At 54.1% G+C, this 21036-nt stretch overlaps 1 protein-coding gene across 1 annotated transcript; it reads right to left on the bottom strand.

The window, feature by feature from the left end:
* Positions 1–212: 212 nt before the first annotated feature.
* On the bottom strand, positions 213–20574 carry LOC122380587 (multiple epidermal growth factor-like domains protein 6). The gene is made up of 2 exons (XM_043363868.1): positions 20108–20574; positions 213–2127 (listed from the first exon to the last, which is right to left on the bottom strand). Exon 2 carries the CDS (start codon positions 2116–2118, stop codon positions 637–639), a length of 1482 nt encoding a protein of 493 aa, XP_043219803.1. The 5' UTR covers positions 2119–2127; positions 20108–20574; the 3' UTR covers positions 213–636.
* Between the last annotated feature and the right edge of the window lie 462 nt (positions 20575–21036).

The raw sequence follows: 21036 nt of genomic DNA, 5'->3' as shown, positions 1-21036 counted from the left end.
CAGCTGATGTGTCGGCGCCCGTCGAATCCCGGCCTCGTGAAGGGCCCTGCGCCGCTGACCGTCGGCTGAACAGTGGGCCTCGCGTCCTCCACTCGGAGGGAGGGACCGGGCCGGCGCGTCGGTAGAGACCGCGACGTCGTTGGTGTTGTTTCCACCACCGTGGAGACCACCGACGAACAGGACTCCAGCAGTGCAGGCGACTTTTGTACTACTTTTTCGGTTTTTAGACTCATACGTTTGGTTATATATATTTATGATAATTGCTTTCACATTAGATCAGCTTTGTGATTATGATCACGGCAGCCGATCCGGTGGCAGAACTTCACAAATAGGAAGATACGCTTTTCCCAAACACATGGGTACCATTGGATGTGATTATAAGCCACAATCAATTACGCACTGCATTCGATGAAATATTTTACAACATGGATGTTCCAAGCTAACTACATAGATCGATGCTGCGTTGGTGGCGAATGGAGCTGTGCAGTTGACATATTTTGCTATGAGGATAATTAATACTATTTTATCCCTATACGCAACATGCCCGTATTAGGTATATCGCAGCTGATGATGATTCAATCGTCACCGCTGGCAAATGTACGGTTTTGTCATCACGTTCTGTCACTTATCACTCTGTCACCGCGGTGATATCACTTTCGTTCCAGTCACGTGACTGTCACCTTCCGTTGTGTCCGCCGTCTCTGTGTGGTCACGTGACCGTGTGAGTCTGCGGCGGCTCCTCAGGCCTCCCCGTTCCAGCGGTGAGACACATTGGCCTGTCCGCGGGTCGGCCTGCAGCCCGGGCGGACACCGGCAGCCGCGCGTGTCCGCGTGTCCGACCGGACACGGCAGCGGCGCGGCGGACACCACCTGCTCACAGCGGCCAGAGTCGGCCTCCAGGAGCCGCCCCAGCTCCGGGTCACACACACATTCTGTGCGTCTCCGGTCGGCGTCGAAGCGGAATGTAAAGTTAGGTGGACAGGGGCCGCGCGTTTGCAGCTCGTAGCACTGACCGTCCTCAGGCCAGAAGTTTTGTTCGAAGTGCTCGGCACAGCCGCAGGCACCGCGGTAGCTGATGCCACGGAACTGTTCGTAGTGCACGAGCTGTCCTAGCGGGCACGGGCCCTGTCCACCGATCCGGTGACAAAACTTGTCAGACGGAAAGTAAAGCTCTCCGGGACGGCACGGGTTGCGCACACAGACTCCCTGGTGCGGCGCCTCGGGTCGCGGGGCCACGAACCGCCCGTCGCCGCACGGGCCCTGCGAGAAGGCTCGGTAGCAGGCGCCGCTGTCCGCCAGCACCAGACTGTCGTCCGGACATCGACACTCGGGCCGGGCAGTCACGTTATTGAACACGAACTCGTTCCCCACCGGGCAGGGGCCGCGCTCGCCCAACGCAAAACACTGCCCCGAGCTGGGGTCAAAGTTGCGCGTGAGACCGGCGTGGCAGTGACACTCCGTGCGTCGACGGGTGGCGTTGAATGCAAACACGAGTCCACGCGGACAGGGGCCGCGGGTGTATTGTTGATAGCACGAGTCTGTATGCGGCCAGTAGCTGCGTGCCATCAGTCTCCGGCTGCAGCCGCACTGAGGTTCCAGCGTGGCGTGGCTGACCGTCAGTAGCTCGCCCTTGCCGCACGGGCCGCGGCTCAGGTAGCGGTAGCACTGGCCGTCCGGTGGCCAGAACAACTCTCCCGGGGGACACTTGCCGTGGCGGCGGCAGCGTGCCTCTCCACTGGCCGCGTCCACCTGCAGCGAGTGACGCAGCGGGCACGGTCCGCGCGTGTGGCGCCGGTAGCACCGCTGGGTGGGCCCGTGCAGCAGGAAGCCGTCAGGACAGCGGCATGCGGCCCGGCCGGCGTCAGAGTCCCACACCAGCTCCTGGCTGGCCGGACACGGCCCCTGCTGGAAGATGGGGTAGCAGCGGCCGTCGGCCGGCCACCGCACCAGCTGCCAGCTCTCTGAGGAGCAGGGGTTCAGGGCGGCGTCCACCCAGGGCGGCGCGATGACGGAGCCGGCCTGGGCGGGGGCGGGGGCGGCCAGACAGACCAGCAGCAGAGCCGCCCCCGCCCAACCGCCGCTCCGCCACCGCCGCTGACGTGTCGCCGAGGCACGCATCGGCCAGCCCTGGAACGGAACGGAGAAAATGGTATCAGAGAAGGCAAACATACCTTATGTGTCGACGACATCTCTGAAATAGTGACGAGTTACTTATTGACAATGACTCATGTTCAATATTTTTCAAGGTGCGATGCACTATTGAGCATGCTGTCACGACTCACGCTTTCTTTTAAAATTCGTTCTTATTGAATAACATGCGTTGGAAATGCATAAGTTTCGTGTACATTTTTAAGCTACTGCTTCCATTTCATGGACATGAAGGGATTCGTGGACATCGCGATGTCCACGAATTCTTTCCCATACTATCGCGCTATTACGTGGACATGCATGGCTGAGAACCCTACTTCGCTTTTCATGGACATCCTCCCATGTCTGCACTGGTTACCTAGTTATTAGGTACTGAAATTGTACACATTACATAATTATATGCCTAAATAAAACGGCAACGCATTACGCAACGCAAACGCATTGAAACGGACCTAAACGTCAGATGAAATGTCATGTGCATGCTTATAAGCATGCATCATACGATAGACGTATACGCTAAGACGAAAATGAAATATTAGTTAGGTGTTTGTTTAATTTTCAGGAAAATGATATACCTAATATCCTGTCGCACAGGTTTGGTGGATGACAACGTGCTAGTTTATTAGAAAATGGTTCATGCGTTGGGCCATCTGTGAGCATCAATAACCGTTACGGTGACGTCTGGACAGCGGTTTTCGTTCTGACACTTTCAATTGTTACCATGTCTGTGGCCGTTACCACGTCAGTAATCCTCAGTTATCTACCAGATGTCACCGATTCCGTAACAGCTGTGAACGGGACGGTTACCGGCTGAAAGGGAAAACACGGGAAATTCTCTCAGTACTCGTCGGCCAGCGCCTCGATGGTGCTCTGATCTGATGCGTATTGTTTCTTTATTTTCGATGTTTAGTTTGGGCTATTTCTAGTCATTTCCGTCAAACATTTTATGTATGACTGTATCGGCTGGTGTCATTCGCTCGTCAGCTCCGACCACGGCTAATTGAGGTCTCGCTTCACTGCCCCGCTTACTGCCTGAAACGCATTTATTACCAACCGACCGCTAATTCAGACGAGACTTTCTGTAGTTAGACTGGCCCGCAGGGCACGCCTGCCCGGCGGCACAGCCGGCGTGTCCTTCGCGGTGAGCGTTACCCGACGTGGAGCTGAGGGCGAGGTTTCATGATTTGGAAAAAGACAAAAGAAATGATGGTAAAAGCCACATAAAAGGACAAAGAAGAGATGCTTGAAACAAGTGAATCCTTTTCTTTGTTGTTACACATTTTGTATTTCTTTCCTTATCTAACAAGGCATATCAGCGAGGTGAACAACATGAGTCACCGTCATCCCGTGTTTCCAATTCTTTGTTACCCACTTCAGTGATGCATAACATCCGACCCACAGAGGCGCTCCCCCCGGCCGGCCAGACCACCGCTCCTTTCCCTTTCAGACCACCCATGGCCGGCCGGCCAGCCCGTCTGATGGCCCCCTGGTCACGGTCACATGTCACACTACACCGTGACTCCCCGTGTCCTTGTGAGGGAGGCACCAAGAGCCGTGGGTGCACTAAACACGTGCTCGGTGCTGGGTTCACTTTCGCTGGGCGGCAGCAGCTGGGGCGTGCACCACCACCACCGCGCCGGGCCGCGCCGGGCCGGGCCAGTCCGGGCCTTCATTCGGAGAGATCCGACGAGAGTGAAACGAACACCGGCAGAGACAAACAGTCATACAGACAGACAGACAGACAGACAGACAGACAGACAGACAGACAGACAGACAGAGAAACGGACGAACGAACGGACGGGAAGACGTTCAGCCGATAGGCATACGGACGAGTGGACTTGTAAGGGATGGATAACAGATGGACGGATGGATTGACGGATGGCCAGATAGACAAAAGGATGCAGACGGAAATACGGGCTGGAAAAACGGATACTTGGACGGATGGACGGATGGATGGATAGATGGATGGACGGACGGACGGATGGATGGACGGATGGATGGATGGATGGATGGATGGATGGATGGATTGACAGATGGACAGTGGTGGGCAGAGGAGCAGATGGACATAAGAATAGACGGACATTAGAACAGACGGACAGATTGACAGACGGACACAAGGACTGACGGGTGGACGGATGTAGACACATGGTCTTACTTACAGATGGATGAGATGGTATTTTATAACGGCAAGGGCAAGACTAATGACCGATGACACGGAAATTAGCCAGTGACACTCATCTGGGTGTAATGCATTGCATGACACGATTAGCCTAGTTTCCATGCATCAGCAACGCTGAAGGTCTTTGGGGGAGGACAAACCGTTCATGCCGCCCCTCATCCACCAAGTCAGCCCTAACAAAGAAATTTAAAACAATAGCGTAATCACACTTCGTCATGTATTCACCTGCAATAGTAGCCACTATAACTATGTCGGTCGCAATCTGCTTGGCCAAGATAAAATTAGTCCTTGCTCAATTTTCAGTGTCGACGTGCGGTATCTTTTCATAACACAATAGCGGCTCGCCGATCCGGTGTGTGAGTTATGTTCCGTGAGCCGGCCGTACCGCTGCGCTCCGCTGACCTGGATCACGGCTGGGGCGCACACGGTTGCGTCACGATACAGGCGGTCATCGCGGGCCCGCACAGAGAGCGACCGTGCAGAGAGCGACCTTGTGTCGTCACACTGGTCGCGTTGTGCGCCGGTTGTGACTTCTGACTCTCCTTACCCGGCTCAGCGCCAGCCGCCCACCCCGGCGACGCCCGAGAGTCGCACTCATTCTTACTATCGACCGGTTTTTGCGTAGGCGTTTCCGGGCGTTCCTTCCTAGTGTTTATAGAGTACTGTTACTTGAAGGTCGTCATGTCGTCTGCCGCCACACCGGTCTATAGATAAGCTATGCTTCCGAATAAATCGCGGAAGCTCGAAAGCGTGTCTTCCAGTACCGATGAGTACGGTAGCGCCTCAGAAGATGAACTTTCAGAGGCGTATTTCACGGTAAGATGCTGCGCGGTGACATCACCACTTTCGCTGCTCTCAGATGCAAGATGTTGCAAGGGTAGCACAGACATAGCACATCCCTTGAACGGGCTGCAGGAGAGGGTCTTGCTCATTGCCACTAGACGGGTTGTGTAGTATCTCTGAGAGCCTGAACGGTGGCATGTCCTGTCTGGATCATGTCTGCCCTTCTCATGCTTGACATATTGTCTCGTACTTCACATGGTTGTTAGCACCGTGGATAATTTCGGTTTCCCGTGGCAGGCTCGCGCATCCAGCTACACAAGCCGGACGTTAGCATAGTAAGCCGACACGGACCACCAGTAATGTCCACACGCTGTCACTGCTGATGTGAGCGCGTCACACTTCACCTGCGTCGTGAGCCGTACCGACCAGCCGCGCCGGCATTGTTCACCCAGCGACGAATTTCTCATTTCTCTCCCTCCGTGCTGGCTGGGGTGCTGTGTCGTCACAGGGTCTCTGCTCCATCAGTGCCGCCTCCAGTGCCGCCTCGGTGCCGCTCCAGTGCTGCTCCAGTGCCGTTTCGGTGCCGGTCCTCGGAGTCGCTCCAGTGCCGCTCCTCGGTGAAGTAACCGGGTGTAATCGACTCCTGCCGACGCCGCCTCCGAAGCGTCACCGTCACGGTGCAACCGCCGTCACTCACCAGCCCGCGGCTGGAGACAGACGTTACACGTCACGCCCCACGTGACGCGTGACGTCAGAGGTCACGGAGCGAGCCGACGGGTGGCAGCGATCGGGCTGTATATGATCGGCATGTGGTCGGGTTTTTCTGCGGCCGGTCGAGGCGGCTGAAGAAGCGGAGTGGAATGACAGTTGATGGGCTGTCTTTTGAAGGCCATGTGGGCTCGACCATGAGTGTTGTGCAATGCTCATGACGATGCACCGGCTAACCGTGAATATGAGATATACATAAATGCGTGCATGCGAAGCAGTGCATATCAAGTATTTTATCACTGTTTAGTGGGTTATGGCAGTGACACAACTTCATAGGTATAAACACATTGTCTGCAATACCCTTCATTCTGCTTATTATATATCTTTCATTTAGAAACCGGATAATTATGTTAGGGAACTTGCAATACAAATGGCAGTCTAATGCTGTAAAAGGTATTAGTCTGGTAGGTATATTTCAATATGCCGAAAATGTATTTAAGTCTCACAACAAATAGACCCATTTCAACTCTTTGCCTCATTCTCAAAACCTTTCCTTCTTCTTAACCCTCGCATGTGTAGGGGGGGGGGTCAGATGGACCCCCCCTCCCCATGTTTTTTGCGAATAACTCGCGTAAAAAGCGGCCGATCGCGACGAAACTTACCCTCACATTGATCAATTTTACACCTACCCTGAAAATTTCATGACCCTGACCCAAATGACCTTTGACCTGTGACCTCTTTTCCGAGACCATGTTTGGCCGGAATCGCGATTCCGCGTATGTCGGCTCGCATTAGCCGCGCGTTTGCAAGCTTTTCGTGGTTTCAAACGTTCAAACATGTGATTTGATGTTGCTCCCATGCATAAGGGTGGGTGTCAAGGTCACCTGAAGGTCAGGTCATGTCATTGACCTTTGGTGACCTCGGGTGACCTCGGTTCACTTTTTTCGAGTTTTACATGTTTCTAGGCTAGTTTTTGGAGCTGAATTCGAATCTAGCAACCATTTGAACATTTACGAAGTAGTTTTGGTGCCTTCGTAACATGTTACGAAGCTGTCAGAGGCGGTTGACACGTACTACGAATACCCGTCACGACGCCTACTGGTTGACCTGACCTGACCTGACCCGACCTGGTCTAAATGCTTAAAGACATCATCTGTGATCAAAACTAACACGATATTCGTGATCAGCACCCCGAAAACCCCTTAGCAGCCACACTTTACGACTTTCTAATAGGTCCCGATTTTCCCGACTTTGGGTCATTGACCTGACCTGGAAGGTCACCCAATGACCTAGGACCTTAAAATTGGGTATCATTGGCTTCCTCTCGTCACGGGCAACACGCTCGTTTTTTCCGCGAAGCTCTAGCTCGCTCAGGGGCCAAACGGCAAGGGGGGTCTAACCGACCCCCCTACACATTAGAAGCTGGCAAACGCCGCACACATGCGAGGGTTAAAATGTTACCGATGGGGCTAGACAAGTAAGGAAAAGACATCCTATAGCTGAAGATCTTTCACAGATTTTCGATAATGATACCAAAATAATACCTATAAAATTTGTCTCCGGAGGTCACAATCTTGCTTGCTTTTGTGAGCTACTTTCACTTGGAAAAATGTATGTCATATGATAGGTAGGTACAGTATGAGCGTGATTGAAAATGTGACTGCGGGCCAATGCATGAGCTGCACCAGACTCAAAAAGTAAAAAATAAAAAACATTGGTTTACTTTGACTAGGGAATAAACAAATTAACGATAGTTTAAGGTTTTTATCTTTTAAAAATATGTCCCGTGCTGTAGCAAACAAAACATGTGACAGCGGCACTAGTTTCACAAGCAGGTAGCATCAAGTATCTTGCCACTCTGACGCTCAAGCCTTCTTGCTGTGTTGAGTGCTCCCAGTTCCAGCCCGCTATCGTTCGAGCTTACCTCGCTAAGGTTCCACCTCTTACCTCGCTGCGATGCCCCGCCCTCAGAGTGTGTCACGGACCAGATCACAGCACGCACTGCCGGCCGGTGTGCGATGTGAGGTGCACAGACGGAGGGCGGCAGCTGCCCTCCCCCGGCGGAAGGATCGTCGACCGTGAAGGTCGCCCACAGACCGCACCTCTCCCGTCACCGGTCCATTTCCAGGGCTAACCGGAGCGCCGAAAGTGCGGGCCGGGCACCTGTGTAGCGGTATAGCGGTGGAGGTGGTTTCTCCAGATCGCTTCGATGGCCAGCCGGTGGGAGGAAAGTAACCAGTTGTTACCTAATCGTTACCGAGGATCGGTGGAATCATGGAGCGCCGTGTGAATGGAGGGAGGTGGTTCCGCTCCAGCACGTCCCGGGTGCAGGGAGAGGACAGGCTCGTCACGGGACCTGTTTTGGTGAGGTAAGAGGAGCGCTGCGGTCGTGGAAGGTAAACCAGTCGTAATGGGGGACTTGTAGCATACAGAAGACACCAGGGCGACGCGGTGCGACGCTTGGGAAACATCTCAATAAGTGTCCTTTCAAAATGTGACGGCAGAGTTACACCTATGTATATCCCTCTCACCAACCGCTAATATTACCCACAACGCATCGAAAATGCGGACATTGTTTTTGAGAACGTGCTATATAGGTATGGCGCGCCTATATGCTATAGTTGCTTACAGCTACAGATGCCTTCTTCTGTAGATACCTCCTACAAACTCAGGGGGGCCCGATCCTCGTTCACGAATCCGGTTAGCTCAGTGGAGTGAACAGACACTTCATCGAGAGCATAAACAAACATTGCCAAGGCTGTAACACATGCTAGGGACCAATCAGACGTGCGCTGTTCTAAGCTCTCTCATGAAGCATTTACGATGGCCGGTCAGACGTGAGGCCCGAGTGAGAGTGGCCCTGCAGGTGGACGGGCCACGATCTGCCCCTGGAGGTGCCGGCGGGGAGGCCAGGCCGCGGCAGGACGACGCGACATATCCGGCGCGCAGCCAACCGTGAACAAAATTGACGGGCGACGAGGTGTCGGCGAAATCGACGCGAGGAAGTGAGACTTTCGGACGTGCCAGGCGCCGGCTGAGGGTGGGGTTTACTGAATTATAATGAGATCCTGACTAGAATTGTTTTGGTGTTGCTGTCGAGTAACTGAGCCCATGCGGCGAATCCTGTGATGGTTTAGATTTATGACACCGTATCTTTGCTATCACAGTAAATGCAAAGTAGGGGAAGTTGGGGGAATGCCGAATACTTTTTTTCTGACGCCCGTAGCACGCAAGGTAGACAACACAAGCTATTCTTGTTGGCGTCATTCGAGAGGCCAGTCTTTTGCCTTTCAAACATACCAGGCGCATTTGATGAATTCGCATACCGTTAAGCGCACAAACTAAAAATATCAAAGAAGTGATTTTTTCGGCGTTGCCCCGGACTGCGGGGAAAGCCGAAAATGGGAGAAATGATCTACGGGGAATGCCGACATTGATGTTTTGCCACTTTATCTCAAACTTTATCCAGAATTTATCAAAGCTGACACGCGTTTTATGAGCTTGAGGACGCTTGATGCACACTGGAAGTTATAATTGTGTGATATAATAAGAAAATGCCAGGTAAATAATTCCTTATAGGTAACAGGCCGTTGTGTCGGTTGGAAGTGTAATTTGTGTGACTAAAAATTCGCGTTGCTATTCTACAGCAGTAAAGTCCACGTAGCGTGCTTTAACGTGCGTAATTGCACGTTTTCGGCATTACCCCAGCCAGCCATACTTTCATTTGCAGGCCCATAACTTTTCAACGTGCCGTAAAAATTTCAAATAGGCAGCACACTTATGCAAAGACATGCTGAAGATTACTTGACCGAATTGGCCAGACAAACGGTAGGATAATGAGTAAGAAATGCAGCTTCAAAGGCGCATGTAGTACAAGGAACGCGTACCTTGAAAACGCTCTTGGCGCCCTCACAACCGAAGTATTCCGAATGACGACTCGTAACAAACATGCGATAATTATAGTCACTTAAACTTCAGAGCATCACTGACAGGTAGCATCCATGTCTTACGGTTTTCGAAATATCTCGAATTTCGGCTTTGCCCCAACTCCGGCATTGCCCCAACTTCCCCTAATGACTGTATAGATGCATGAAATGTGATGTTCTATATAGTTTAATTTATTGTTAGTCATTATTATTCAGTAACAATAGTCGTTTCACGACTGGTTATCTGGTGAATGCATTTATGCACCAGACTTGTCCAAATCTGCACGAAATCTCTTTTTCAAAAAAAAAAAAATATACTCATGTCAAGAATTTAGTTCAGTGTTTTAATCGAAAATAATGTCTGATAACTGAAAGATCAGTTGTTAAAGCAATTCTGCAACCCAAACGGATAACTTCTAAGAAACACAAGGAACCTAATTTGACCAAATCTTCACTAAAACTGCACCAAATGTGAGCCAAATGTGCACCAGATAGCCGTCGTGAAAACAGCTATATTGCACAGTGTATACGAAATAAAATTACTACGAAATTACCAATACGAAATGCTTGGCTATTGCTCATTAATTACCATCGGCAAGGCAAATAAACATACACATGTGCTGTGTTCCACTTGCCCATCAGCACCTGCACATACACACAACTTACTTATGTTTGTGAGATGCAATGTACTAGCCTAATATGACGCCAGTTCTTGTTACCTTCTTTATATTTACTTGTTACAGCCATGTTTTTTTTTTTTTTTTGTCTGGTACAAATAAGTCATATGTGCAGCTTCAACATTTTATTGAATTCTTAAATTTCAAATTTAATAATGAACTCGGAAACTTAGCAATCATGTAGTAACAAAGCACAGCCACAAGCTCACGCAGTTCGCCGCCCTTTCCTTACGCCATGAACTCTGCACTGACCAGCAATCAATCATATACCTATATCCACTTATGCACAATTGCTAACAAGAAAGTGCAGCATGCCCAAAAGGCATGCCTACAGATTTATCAGCACAGAACGTCTCTTCATATGCCACTCTAACTAGCTACTGTTCGGACGTCGAGCAATAAGAGCGAGTGAGCAACGTTACCTGTACAGTCAACCGTACTCGTGACGTTTTCCTTATTGCATGGTTTATTTTCTGGTGAGATGTAAGAAAGCACGTTTGGTGAACTGCTCAGTGCTCACCAAGCCGTGCACGCGGTAGGTGACGTGCATGGTCCCAAGACCGCGGAGAAAATCACACTCCGCTCCGCTAGAGTGACTTCACAGTGACAAGTTAGATAATGCGCTGCGAACTTTCCATGTGCTGTACCGACTCTCCCGAATGGGACCCGAAGTGACTTGCTGCTGTGGATATGCACTCGATGTATTGTTGAGATGGTATCATGCATTCTGAATCAAGTGAAAAGGTTTCCGTCACCTTTCGTAATGATGACCTTGTTATCATTCGATCGTTATGGCCCACATAGACTGCTGTCATCTTATTTGATTATTCTAAATTTATGATTAGATTTATGATTAAAAATCCAGCTAAGTGCATTTGTTTGTCTTATGTTCATATTCTATGAACATACGTAAATGAAACATGCATGCATGGATCAATACAGTTCAATCGCGCCCTGCTGGGGGTCGGGGATGTTTGAACACTCCCCTTAGGCGTTTTCGCAAATTAGAGCCCGATGTGTGGCAAGCCTTGTCATACATCTTTCCCGCATGCATGTGAGAAGTTCAGACCCAGGTCGTGCAAGGTCAGGTCACCAGGTAGCGACGAATGACCTCACTTCAGAAAAAGGCTTCAATTCTTAGCATAGATACACCAACCGACCAGCGGCGTATTTAGAAAATCGCGAAGGGGGGGGGGCCAAGGGTTTGGAGGGCGCCACCTCACCCAAGGAGGGCGCCATACGGTCGCGAGATAAAAAATCGCTCAGTGGGGGTTGGGGGGTTGGGAGGCGTTTTTTACCATGCCACCAGTTTTTTTTTTTTGCGTAACCTCGTATAGGTCGTGCTGCATTGATTTTGCATCGTGTGTATTCTTTATACTTCAGGTCACAAAAGGTCAAGTGTTCTTGAAATGCTGCGCCGAAGGCGCGCGAAATTTTTGAAAACAACCTTTTCCTCCGCTTTTTAGGCACGCCTTTTATACAATCACTGTTCAAAGCTCCTCTCGCTCTTTTACCAAATTTGAAGGTGTAAAAAATACCTAAGGTTTGGTCGGGCCGCTGCCACACAAACTGTACAGAAAGCTTGGCTCATGGGTGTCGATGTATAAAAGTTTATTGGCGGTGGCATATCTACGCACCAGATCACCGTATCGGATTGATACCGGAGCGCGAGATGCGTAAACATCATCCAAATTACCTCAGACCAGCCTTCATAGCCTCCTCACAGATGCATAGTGTACCCATATAACCAGTTTCAAAAGTACGTCGAGTATAAAGTACGTATGGAATAAGTACGTCAAGGACGGAAGTAGGCGTAGGTATCGCAGAGGTAGGTACGTACAGTACAAAGTACGTATACCTAGACAAAAGTACCTACGTCAAGGAAGAAAATACGCATCGAAAAAGTACGTAAATTATAAAGTACGTATATCGCTAAGCATAGATGTCGCAATCGGTCGCAACTACAGCGAGACATGCAGTGCAAACGGTAGCAGACAGCAGTAGTTTCCCCTACCAAAGTGGTGGTTTTCTACCACAGACGCTCGTCGAGGTCGGAAATTCCAAATACGCGTTTCAATCACCGAAACTTCAGATGCCTGCTGTTGCGCCCGAACCTGTTGACAATACTTAAACGTAATCCATATAGATGCCATGATGCACGTAAAGTAGGATCAATCCGTTAAGACCAAAGACGTGTTTTATGCATCGTAGAGCGTAGATAGTTTTGGTAGGTATAGATACTTCATTCATTGTGCTGAATGCACGTTCATTTGTGGCAGTTTTCACAGGCAAGACATCAACTATGTGCAACAGAACGACTAAGTTGAAAAACATGCCAAAGGAGTAAATAAATGATAGGAGGGCAGCGATCAACGGATGTTGCCAATAGGTAGAAGGGCTGCGATCCACAGGAGGGCACTAATAGGTAGAAGAGCCCCGATCAACATCCCGAGTTTCGACAGTAGGGCACCGATAGGTAGGAAGTTGGCGAGCAGCAGGAGGGCGCCAATGGATAGAAGGGCAGCGATCAACAGGAGGGCACCAATAGGTAGGAGGGCGCCGATCAACAATCAACAGGAGGGCGCCACCAGGTAAGAGGGTGGCGAGGAACAGGAGAGCACCAATAGGAGGGTGGCGATCAACAAGAGGTCGCCAATAGGTGGGAGGGCGGTCATCAACTGGAAGTCGCCAATGAGCGGAAGGGTGACGATTAAAATGGGGGTGGCAATGGTGAGGAGGGCGCCTTTGCTCAAGAGGATGACACGAACAGGAGGGCGTCTGTGCGGAGGGCGCTGGTCAACAGGAAGGTGCCAGTGGATAGGAGGGCGGTGATCAACAGGAGGGTGCCAGTGGTTAGGAGGGCGGCGATATACACGAGGGCGCCAATAGGAGAAGGGCCCCGATTAACATTCAACAGGAAGGACTAGGGAACCAATAGGTAGGAGGGCGGCACTGAACAAGAGGGTGCCAAAAGGGAGAAAGGCGGCCTTCAAAATTTCACATGAGGGCGCAATAGGTAGGAGAGCGCCAATAATTATGAGGACGCCGATCAGCAGAAGGGCGGCAATGTGTAGCAGGGTGGCAACCTACAGGAGGGCGCCTTCGGGTGAGAGGGCGCTTATTTACAGGACAGCGTGTAGTGACGAGCTGTGCCCGATCGCGTAGTGTACATATGTTATGTTTGTTTGTTTGTTTATGTTTGTTGTCATATGTTTGTATCGTGTATATATTCTCTGTACCTAATGTGTCCGCCACTGCGCGTGTGGACCTACAGGAACTGTGCGCCGTTCTACATGATAGCGCATGCGCACTATTCGTTACCACTTGGTACTGTTAGTACAATGGTCGCCCAATTGTGTGCAAATACATTCGACTTCTAACCGGAGCAGGACTTTGAAGAAGAGAGGCGAAGGAAGACGGAGGAGGCTGAAGGCTGACGACGGAGAGACACACGCACAACCGACCTTCAAGGTCGCACCGAGCTACGGTCGAGCGAGGTGGGCAACACGCCCTTAAAGACGCCTCTGATTGTAGCCACGCCGGTACCCCTGGTCGGACCCGGTATACTGACACGGACCTTGCCACTGGCTCTGGCTCAGGCTGTCTTAGCGGACACGCCTGCCCGTCCAGACGCTCTCCTAAGAGCGAGTGCTCGGCTACCGCCAGTCTGCCGGGCCCAACAGCGTTCTGCTGACACCCGCCGATACCGCTCGCCGCACCGCAAGTGCCGCAGCGATTCGGGCGCTCCAGGCGAGCGTAACGGGAGTCACACCAGTCCGCGCCGCCAGGCTCTGCCCGCTGTTGTATTCACGGACGGCCCTTCTTTAGATTGCTGACACAGATTCCGTAGATTGCACAGATCAGCAGGCCGTCCGTAGAATTACACTGGTGACCCCGACGTGATACTCCAACCCAGTCATGCCGGACGCCACGGAGTTGGACAACGCAGCACCGCGGGGCGCCCCTCCCGCGACTGTGTCCAACGGGCCTCCTGAGACCGCTCAACGGCCGCTAGCTTCGTTCCGCCTGCCGCCATACACGCCAGAAGAGCCCGATCTATGGCTCCTACAGGTCGAATGCGCGTTCGACATCAGCGGCGTAAGCTCCGACGAGCTCCGGTACAAACTTCTAGTCGCCAACCTGCCAGCGACTATCGCCGTCCAGGTCAAGGACGTGATAAGGACATCAAGGTCATTCACCGCCCTGTGCGACGCGCTGAAGTCTCGCCTTGCGCAATCCCGGGTCGACAAGCTGCAGTCGCTACTCAGCCGACAGCAGCTCGGCGACCAAAAGCCGACGGCGCTCCTCCGTTCCATGAGGAACGAGCTGGCCGCCGCCGGGGACGCTCCCGTGGACACGGAGCTGTTCCGGACACTCTTCAAACAACGTCTGCCGCAGCCCGTCCGCGCTGCCCTGGCCCTACTGCCGGCCGACAGCGCACTGGACGCGCTGGCAGAAGCGGCAGACCGATACCTGGACGCCAGCGGGCCGGACCCGAGGGTAGCGGTCGTCACCGCCCCGCCGCCGCAGCCTGCGACACCGGCACCGGCTCAACCTTCAGCCGGACTAGAGGCCGTCGTAGCGACCTTAGTCGCCAAGATGGACAGCCTCCAGGCCAGCCACCGAGGCCTCGAGGCCAGCAACCGGCGCCTACAAGACGCGCTCCGACGGGATCGTGGCCGGAGCCAATCCCGCCGACGACGGGCGCCTAGCTCATCACGGCCGCCAACACCAGCGCGCTCTCCGACGCCGACGAACGAAGACGACCTCTGCTGGTACCATCAGCGGTTCGGCAGCAGGGCACGCCGCTGCGAATCGCCATGCAGTTGGGCGGAAAACTAGGCGGCCCCGCGCTCTTGGCGCAATGCGCGGGCGCACTTCCCACCGCCGCGCCGCTCCTCTTCGTGCGGGACACGAAGACCAATCATCAATTTCTGATTGACACCGGAGCGCAGGTCAGCGTGCTGCCACGCCGCTGCCTACCCAAGAAGTCCACGCTGACCCCTGCTCCTGCCGGCCAGCAGCTCGTCGCGGCAAACGGCTCGCCAATCGCCGTCTACGGCACCTGTCTGCTGGACGTCACGTTAAGCCGCCATCACAGCCTGAAGCACCGATTTTTTATCACCGATGTCACCACACCGATCCTGGGCACCGACTTCTTGGCCGCACACCAGCTCGTCGTCGACGTCGCCAGCCAACGCCTCCTGCGAGACGGCACCGTGTGCGCCAGCGCCCAGCGGTCACGACTGTGCTCCATCGGCGTGCGCCTCATCCACGAGCAGGCTGCTGCTCGCTATGCCGCCGTCCTCGCCCGCTACCCGGACGTAACATCGCCAGCGCCCGGCCCGGCACCAGTCAAGCACAGTGTGACACACCATATCGTCACCACCGGGCCGCCAGTGCACCAGCGGCCACGGCGACTACGACCAGACCGGACACACATCGCCAAAACAGAATTCGACAAGATGCTACGGCAGGGCACCATCCGCCCGTCCAGCAGCAGCTGGGCCTCGCCTCTCCACATGGCGCCCAAGAAGTCTCCCGGCGAGTGGCGCCCCTGTGGGGACTACAGGGCGCTGAACGCCCGCACTCTGCCGGACCGGTACCCGCTTCCCTACCTGCGAGACTTCTCGGCCGACCTGCACGGGTGTGCCGTCTTCAGCACGATCGACTTGGTGAAGGCGTTTCACCAGATACCCGTGGAACCTGCCGACGTCGCCAAGACCGCCATAACTACACCGTTCGGCCTCTACGAATGCGTCCGGATGCCATTCGGCCTCAGGAACGCTGGACAGACCTTCCAGCGTTTCATGGATGAGGTCCTCCGCGGCATACCGGGCTGCTTCGTTTACCTCGACGACATCCTGCTTGCCAGCCCGACTGCCGAACACCACCTGCAGCTCCTGGACCACGTACTTCAGCGCCTCAACACCTACGGCGTCGTCGTCAACAGGCACAAGTGCGTCCTGGGTCAGCAGCAGGTGGTGTTCCTCGGCCACTCGGTGGACGCCGACGGCGTCCGCCCGCTGCCTGGACGAGTCGAAGCCATCAGGAACTTCCCAGAGCCGACCACGCAGTCCCAGCTGCGGAGGTTCCTGGGGATGGTTGCGTACTATCACCGCTTCGTCCACCGGGCCGCCGAACTCTTGCAGCCCCTGCACGCCCTGCTCACTAACAAGGGCAAGAACTCCAAAGCGCCCGTCGCGTGGACGAACGCGACACGCCAGCGCTTCCGACACATCAAGGACGCCCTGGCCGCGGCGACGCACCTCGCGCACCAGGTCCCGGACGCGCCGCTCGCCCTCTTCGTCGACGCCTCAGACTGCGGAGTGGGCGCCGTCCTCCAACAGCACGTAGCTGGCGAGTGGCAGCCGCTAAGCTTCTTCTCTAAGACGCTTCAACCTGCAGAGAAGAAGTACAGTACGTTCGGGCGCGAGCTGCTCGCCATCTACCTGGCCGTCCGACATTTCAAGCATTCTATCGAAGGCCGGTCGGCAATTGTCTTTACGGACCACCGCCCGCTGGTAACGGCCGTCGGCTCCTCTTCCGACCGCTACTCACCACGAGAGGTCCGCCACCTGGACTACATCGGCCAGTTCGTGTCGGACATCCGCCATGTGCCTGGCAAAGACAACGTGGTCGCCGACACGCTGTCGCGCACGGTCTCGATGGTGGCCCAGCCGCGCCCCCCGCTCGCCGACTTCACTGCCATCGCCAAGGCCCAGTCCGAAGACGGCTCGCTGGAAGAACTCGAGGCCTCAGACACCTCACTGCGCCTGCGCCACATCCCGGTCGGCGATGGACTCCGTCTGCTCTGCGACGAGTCCACCGGATCGCCTCGGCCGGTCCTCCCAGAGGCGCTGCGCCGGCCCTTCGCCAAGGCTCTGCACGACCTGTCGCACCCTGGCGTCGAGGCCACCGTCAAGATCGTCTCCAAGCGGTTCGTCTGGCCCGGTATGGATCGTGACGTGCGCCGCTGGACCCGAACCTGCCTCGCCTGCCAGCGCTGCAAGATCGGCCGGCACACCAAGTCCGACGTCGGCACCTTCCAGCCGCCTCAGCAACGCTTCGACCACGTCCATGTAGACCTCGTCGGTCCGATGCCTCCATCAAGAGGCCACTCGTACCTTCTGACGTGCGTCGACCGGTTCACTCGGTGGCCAGAAGCCATCCCGCTGCCAGACATTCGCACCACCACGGTGGCTCGAGCCTTCCTCGAGCACTGGATCGCCAGGTTCGGTGTTCCATCCATCATCACCACCGACCGCGGCGCTCAGTTCGAGTCTGCCCTCTGGTCGGAGCTTCAGCGGTTCCTCGGCTGCCAGCGGACTCGGACAACCAGCTACCACCCGGCCTGCAACGGCATGGTCGAGCGGTTCCACCGTCAGCTGAAGGCCAGTCTCCGTGCCCACCAAGCTGCCTCGTGGACAGACGTGCTGCCGCTGGTCATGCTGGGCATCCGCGCCACCATCAAGACCGACCTGCAGGCGTCCCCAGCTGAACTGGTATACGGCTCTCCACTGCGACTCCCAGCCGAGTTCTTCGACAGCAGCCGCACAGCAGACGCATCACCAGCCTCCTTCGTCAAGGACCTGCGACGCGCCATGGCTCAGCTTCGACCCACTCTGCCACGGACAACCAAGCGCGCCACGTACGTCCCGGAGGCGCTGAAGACGGCAAAGTACGTTTTCGTTCGGCGGGACGACCACCGTTACCCTCTGGACGCACCGTACGACGGCCCGTTCCCAGTCATCAACAGGACAGACAAGACCATCACCATCCAACGGCGACAGCGACGCGATGTCATCACCATCGACCGTTGCAAGCCCGCCTTCATGGACGAGGTGCCGGATCAACCTCAGGAGCAGCCACAGCGCGCACCTGACGTGCAGTCATCGGCCGCCCAGACAGGCGGCCCGGAGCTCCTACTCTATGACGACACTCCGGCGGCCGCACGTCCTGCACCGCCAGCAGCGCCAACACCACGCCCGGCGCCAACGGAAGCACCAACAACACGACCGACAACACTGCGACCAGCAGCGCCATCGCGGCCAGCATCGACCACGGACATCACCACGCCAGCACAGCCCAGATCAATTCTCCGCACTCGCTCCGGACGCGAGTCACGACCACCGGATCGATTTCGACACGTCACCTTCATCGGCGACGCGTCTAGGGAGGGGGCAGTGTAGTGACGAGCTGTGCCCGATCGCGTAGTGTACATATGTTATGTTTGTTTGTTTGTTTATGTTTGTTGTCATATGTTTGTATCGTGTATATATTCTCTGTACCTAATGTGTCCGCCACTGCGCGTGTGGACCTACAGGAACTGTGCGCCGTTCTACATGATAGCGCATGCGCACTATTCGTTACCACTTGGTACTGTTAGTACAATGGTCGCCCAATTGTGTGCAAATACATTCGACTTCTAACCGGAGCAGGACTTTGAAGAAGAGAGGCGAAGGAAGACGGAGGAGGCTGAAGGCTGACGACGGAGAGACACACGCACAACCGACCTTCAAGGTCGCACCGAGCTACGGTCGAGCGAGGTGGGCAACACGCCCTTAAAGACGCCTCTGATTGTAGCCACGCCGGTACCCCTGGTCGGACCCGGTATACTGACACGGACCTTGCCACTGGCTCTGGCTCAGGCTGTCTTAGCGGACACGCCTGCCCGTCCAGACGCTCTCCTAAGAGCGAGTGCTCGGCTACCGCCAGTCTGCCGGGCCCAACAGCGTTCTGCTGACACCCGCCGATACCGCTCGCCGCACCGCAAGTGCCGCAGCGATTCGGGCGCTCCAGGCGAGCGTAACGGGAGTCACACCAGTCCGCGCCGCCAGGCTCTGCCCGCTGTTGTATTCACGGACGGCCCTTCTTTAGATTGCTGACACAGATTCCGTAGATTGCACAGATCAGCAGGCCGTCCGTAGAATTACAAGCGGCTTACATAGGCGACCACCGTTACGCTTAGAGAGCTACAGCCTACAAATGTGGTTGGAGGGCGCCCGAGGGAGCCCTCCAACCGTATTTGGAGGGCGTATTTGGAATGGGCGTCCTCCGAGGGCGCCCTCCATCCGTATTTTCCCTGTAAACACATTCGCGATTGGAGGGCGCCCTCCAGTCGCGATTGTTTTTCGATTCGATTATATCACAATTGCATTTGCGATTGGAGGGCGCCTTCGGCACCCAAGGGGGGGGGGGCCATGGCCCAGTGGCCCCCCCCCCTGCCTACGCCCCTGCAACCGACCGATCGCTTTGAAAGTTTCAGCGTTTAATGAGGGCATCAGTACGCAAAAAATGTTTATCGAAGAATTTTGATAGGTATCGATTATCTTAGGTCAGGTCAATCTTGTGCCCGCACTCCATAATAAGTCAACCGGAGAAAACTACACTGATCTTTTTTTGAACGAAAGTCATTTTTAACAGCTCTCTAACATCGTGATACAGGTAAGAATGACACACTGAATCGCGACATTGCACCCGTGATCGCCCGTGATCCCTCTTTATGCCCTTGTTTATGCCCCTGAGATCATATTCACAAAAAGCTCACCCACAATTTTTCCATTATGCTTTTGATAGAAGCGTGCATAACGTGATTAAAACACCTTACCTTAGATGTGTTGGGATCGTTGGGATACGCATGAGTAAACAAAACAACAAAAACACAGCACACAATTACTACTCACCTTTCCAGATAGATGTTCTTCAACTATTGTAGTAGAAAATGTAATTTTGGTAATGTTTTCGTCTTCGATGCGCTGAAAGATTAGTCCACTTCATTGACGTAACTCACACTAAGTTGTTGGTCTTTATTAGCGATATCTTTTTCATTTAATCTACACTAGATTGTAAGTCTTCATTGGAAGATACCGATGGACATAAAACGAGTCCAATATCTCGCCGTGAGTGCTCCAAAGTACATCTTCTCCGACCAGTCACCACCGTTGTGACGCCGTCCTCTCCTTCCTGCTGTCCTGCTCCACTGGCGGGGGGCAGCACACACCCCTGCGGTACTGGGAGGAGTCAGTGGACACCCCACAGCGTTCCAGACACCGTCACCGGCCCAGCCTGGCTAGTCCGACCACAGTCCCCGTCCCAGCCCGACTGCCTGCACCCGGCGCCGGCCGCGGCGGCAGCCACCGAGAGAGAAAGTGATGCCGAGACTGGCAGCCGCCTCCGATACGAATACACCACGCTGGTTATACACAGCTCGTGAGATTTACAACAAATCAGCTTTGTCGAATGTTACAGTTGTTGCGCCCTTAAACCTAAGTTCGGGTCCTTTCCTATGCTGCGGGCGGCTAGGTGGTTGGAGGGGGATGAGTGTGTGTGTGTGTGGGGGGGGGGGGGAGCTGGGGAAGGGGGGCAGTATTGTTGCTGCAACCCTTCACTCTGGTGATCGCCTACTACAGTACCCTTGAAAACATAAATTAACCTGATAGGCGATCCCTTCAAAAATCTTACGGCAGTGGGCACTTCGTGTATCTAGGTGGGAGGTCTTGTCTTAAATGCATAAAAAATCGTTTGGTGCTAACCTGACCGTAACCTGAGGCCAACACCCAAGTTGACCTCACCTAAATAAAAAATATCATTCGACGCGCCTGAGCGAGGCAAA

Source organism: Amphibalanus amphitrite, unplaced genomic scaffold (assembly GCF_019059575.1).
Source record: "Amphibalanus amphitrite isolate SeventyFive unplaced genomic scaffold, NRLGWU_Aamphi_draft 000101F_arrow, whole genome shotgun sequence".
Classification (NCBI taxonomy): domain Eukaryota; kingdom Metazoa; phylum Arthropoda; class Thecostraca; order Balanomorpha; family Balanidae; genus Amphibalanus; species Amphibalanus amphitrite.
The sequence above is the reverse complement of the archived record's forward strand: the minus strand, read 5'-3'. Positions and strand labels throughout refer to the sequence as shown.

What these genes read in the sequence shown, in the direction of transcription:
- LOC122380587 (XM_043363868.1), bottom strand. Translation starts at nt 2,118, where the DNA reads ATGCGTGCCTCGGCGACACGTCAGCGGCGGTGGCGGAGCGGCGGTTGG.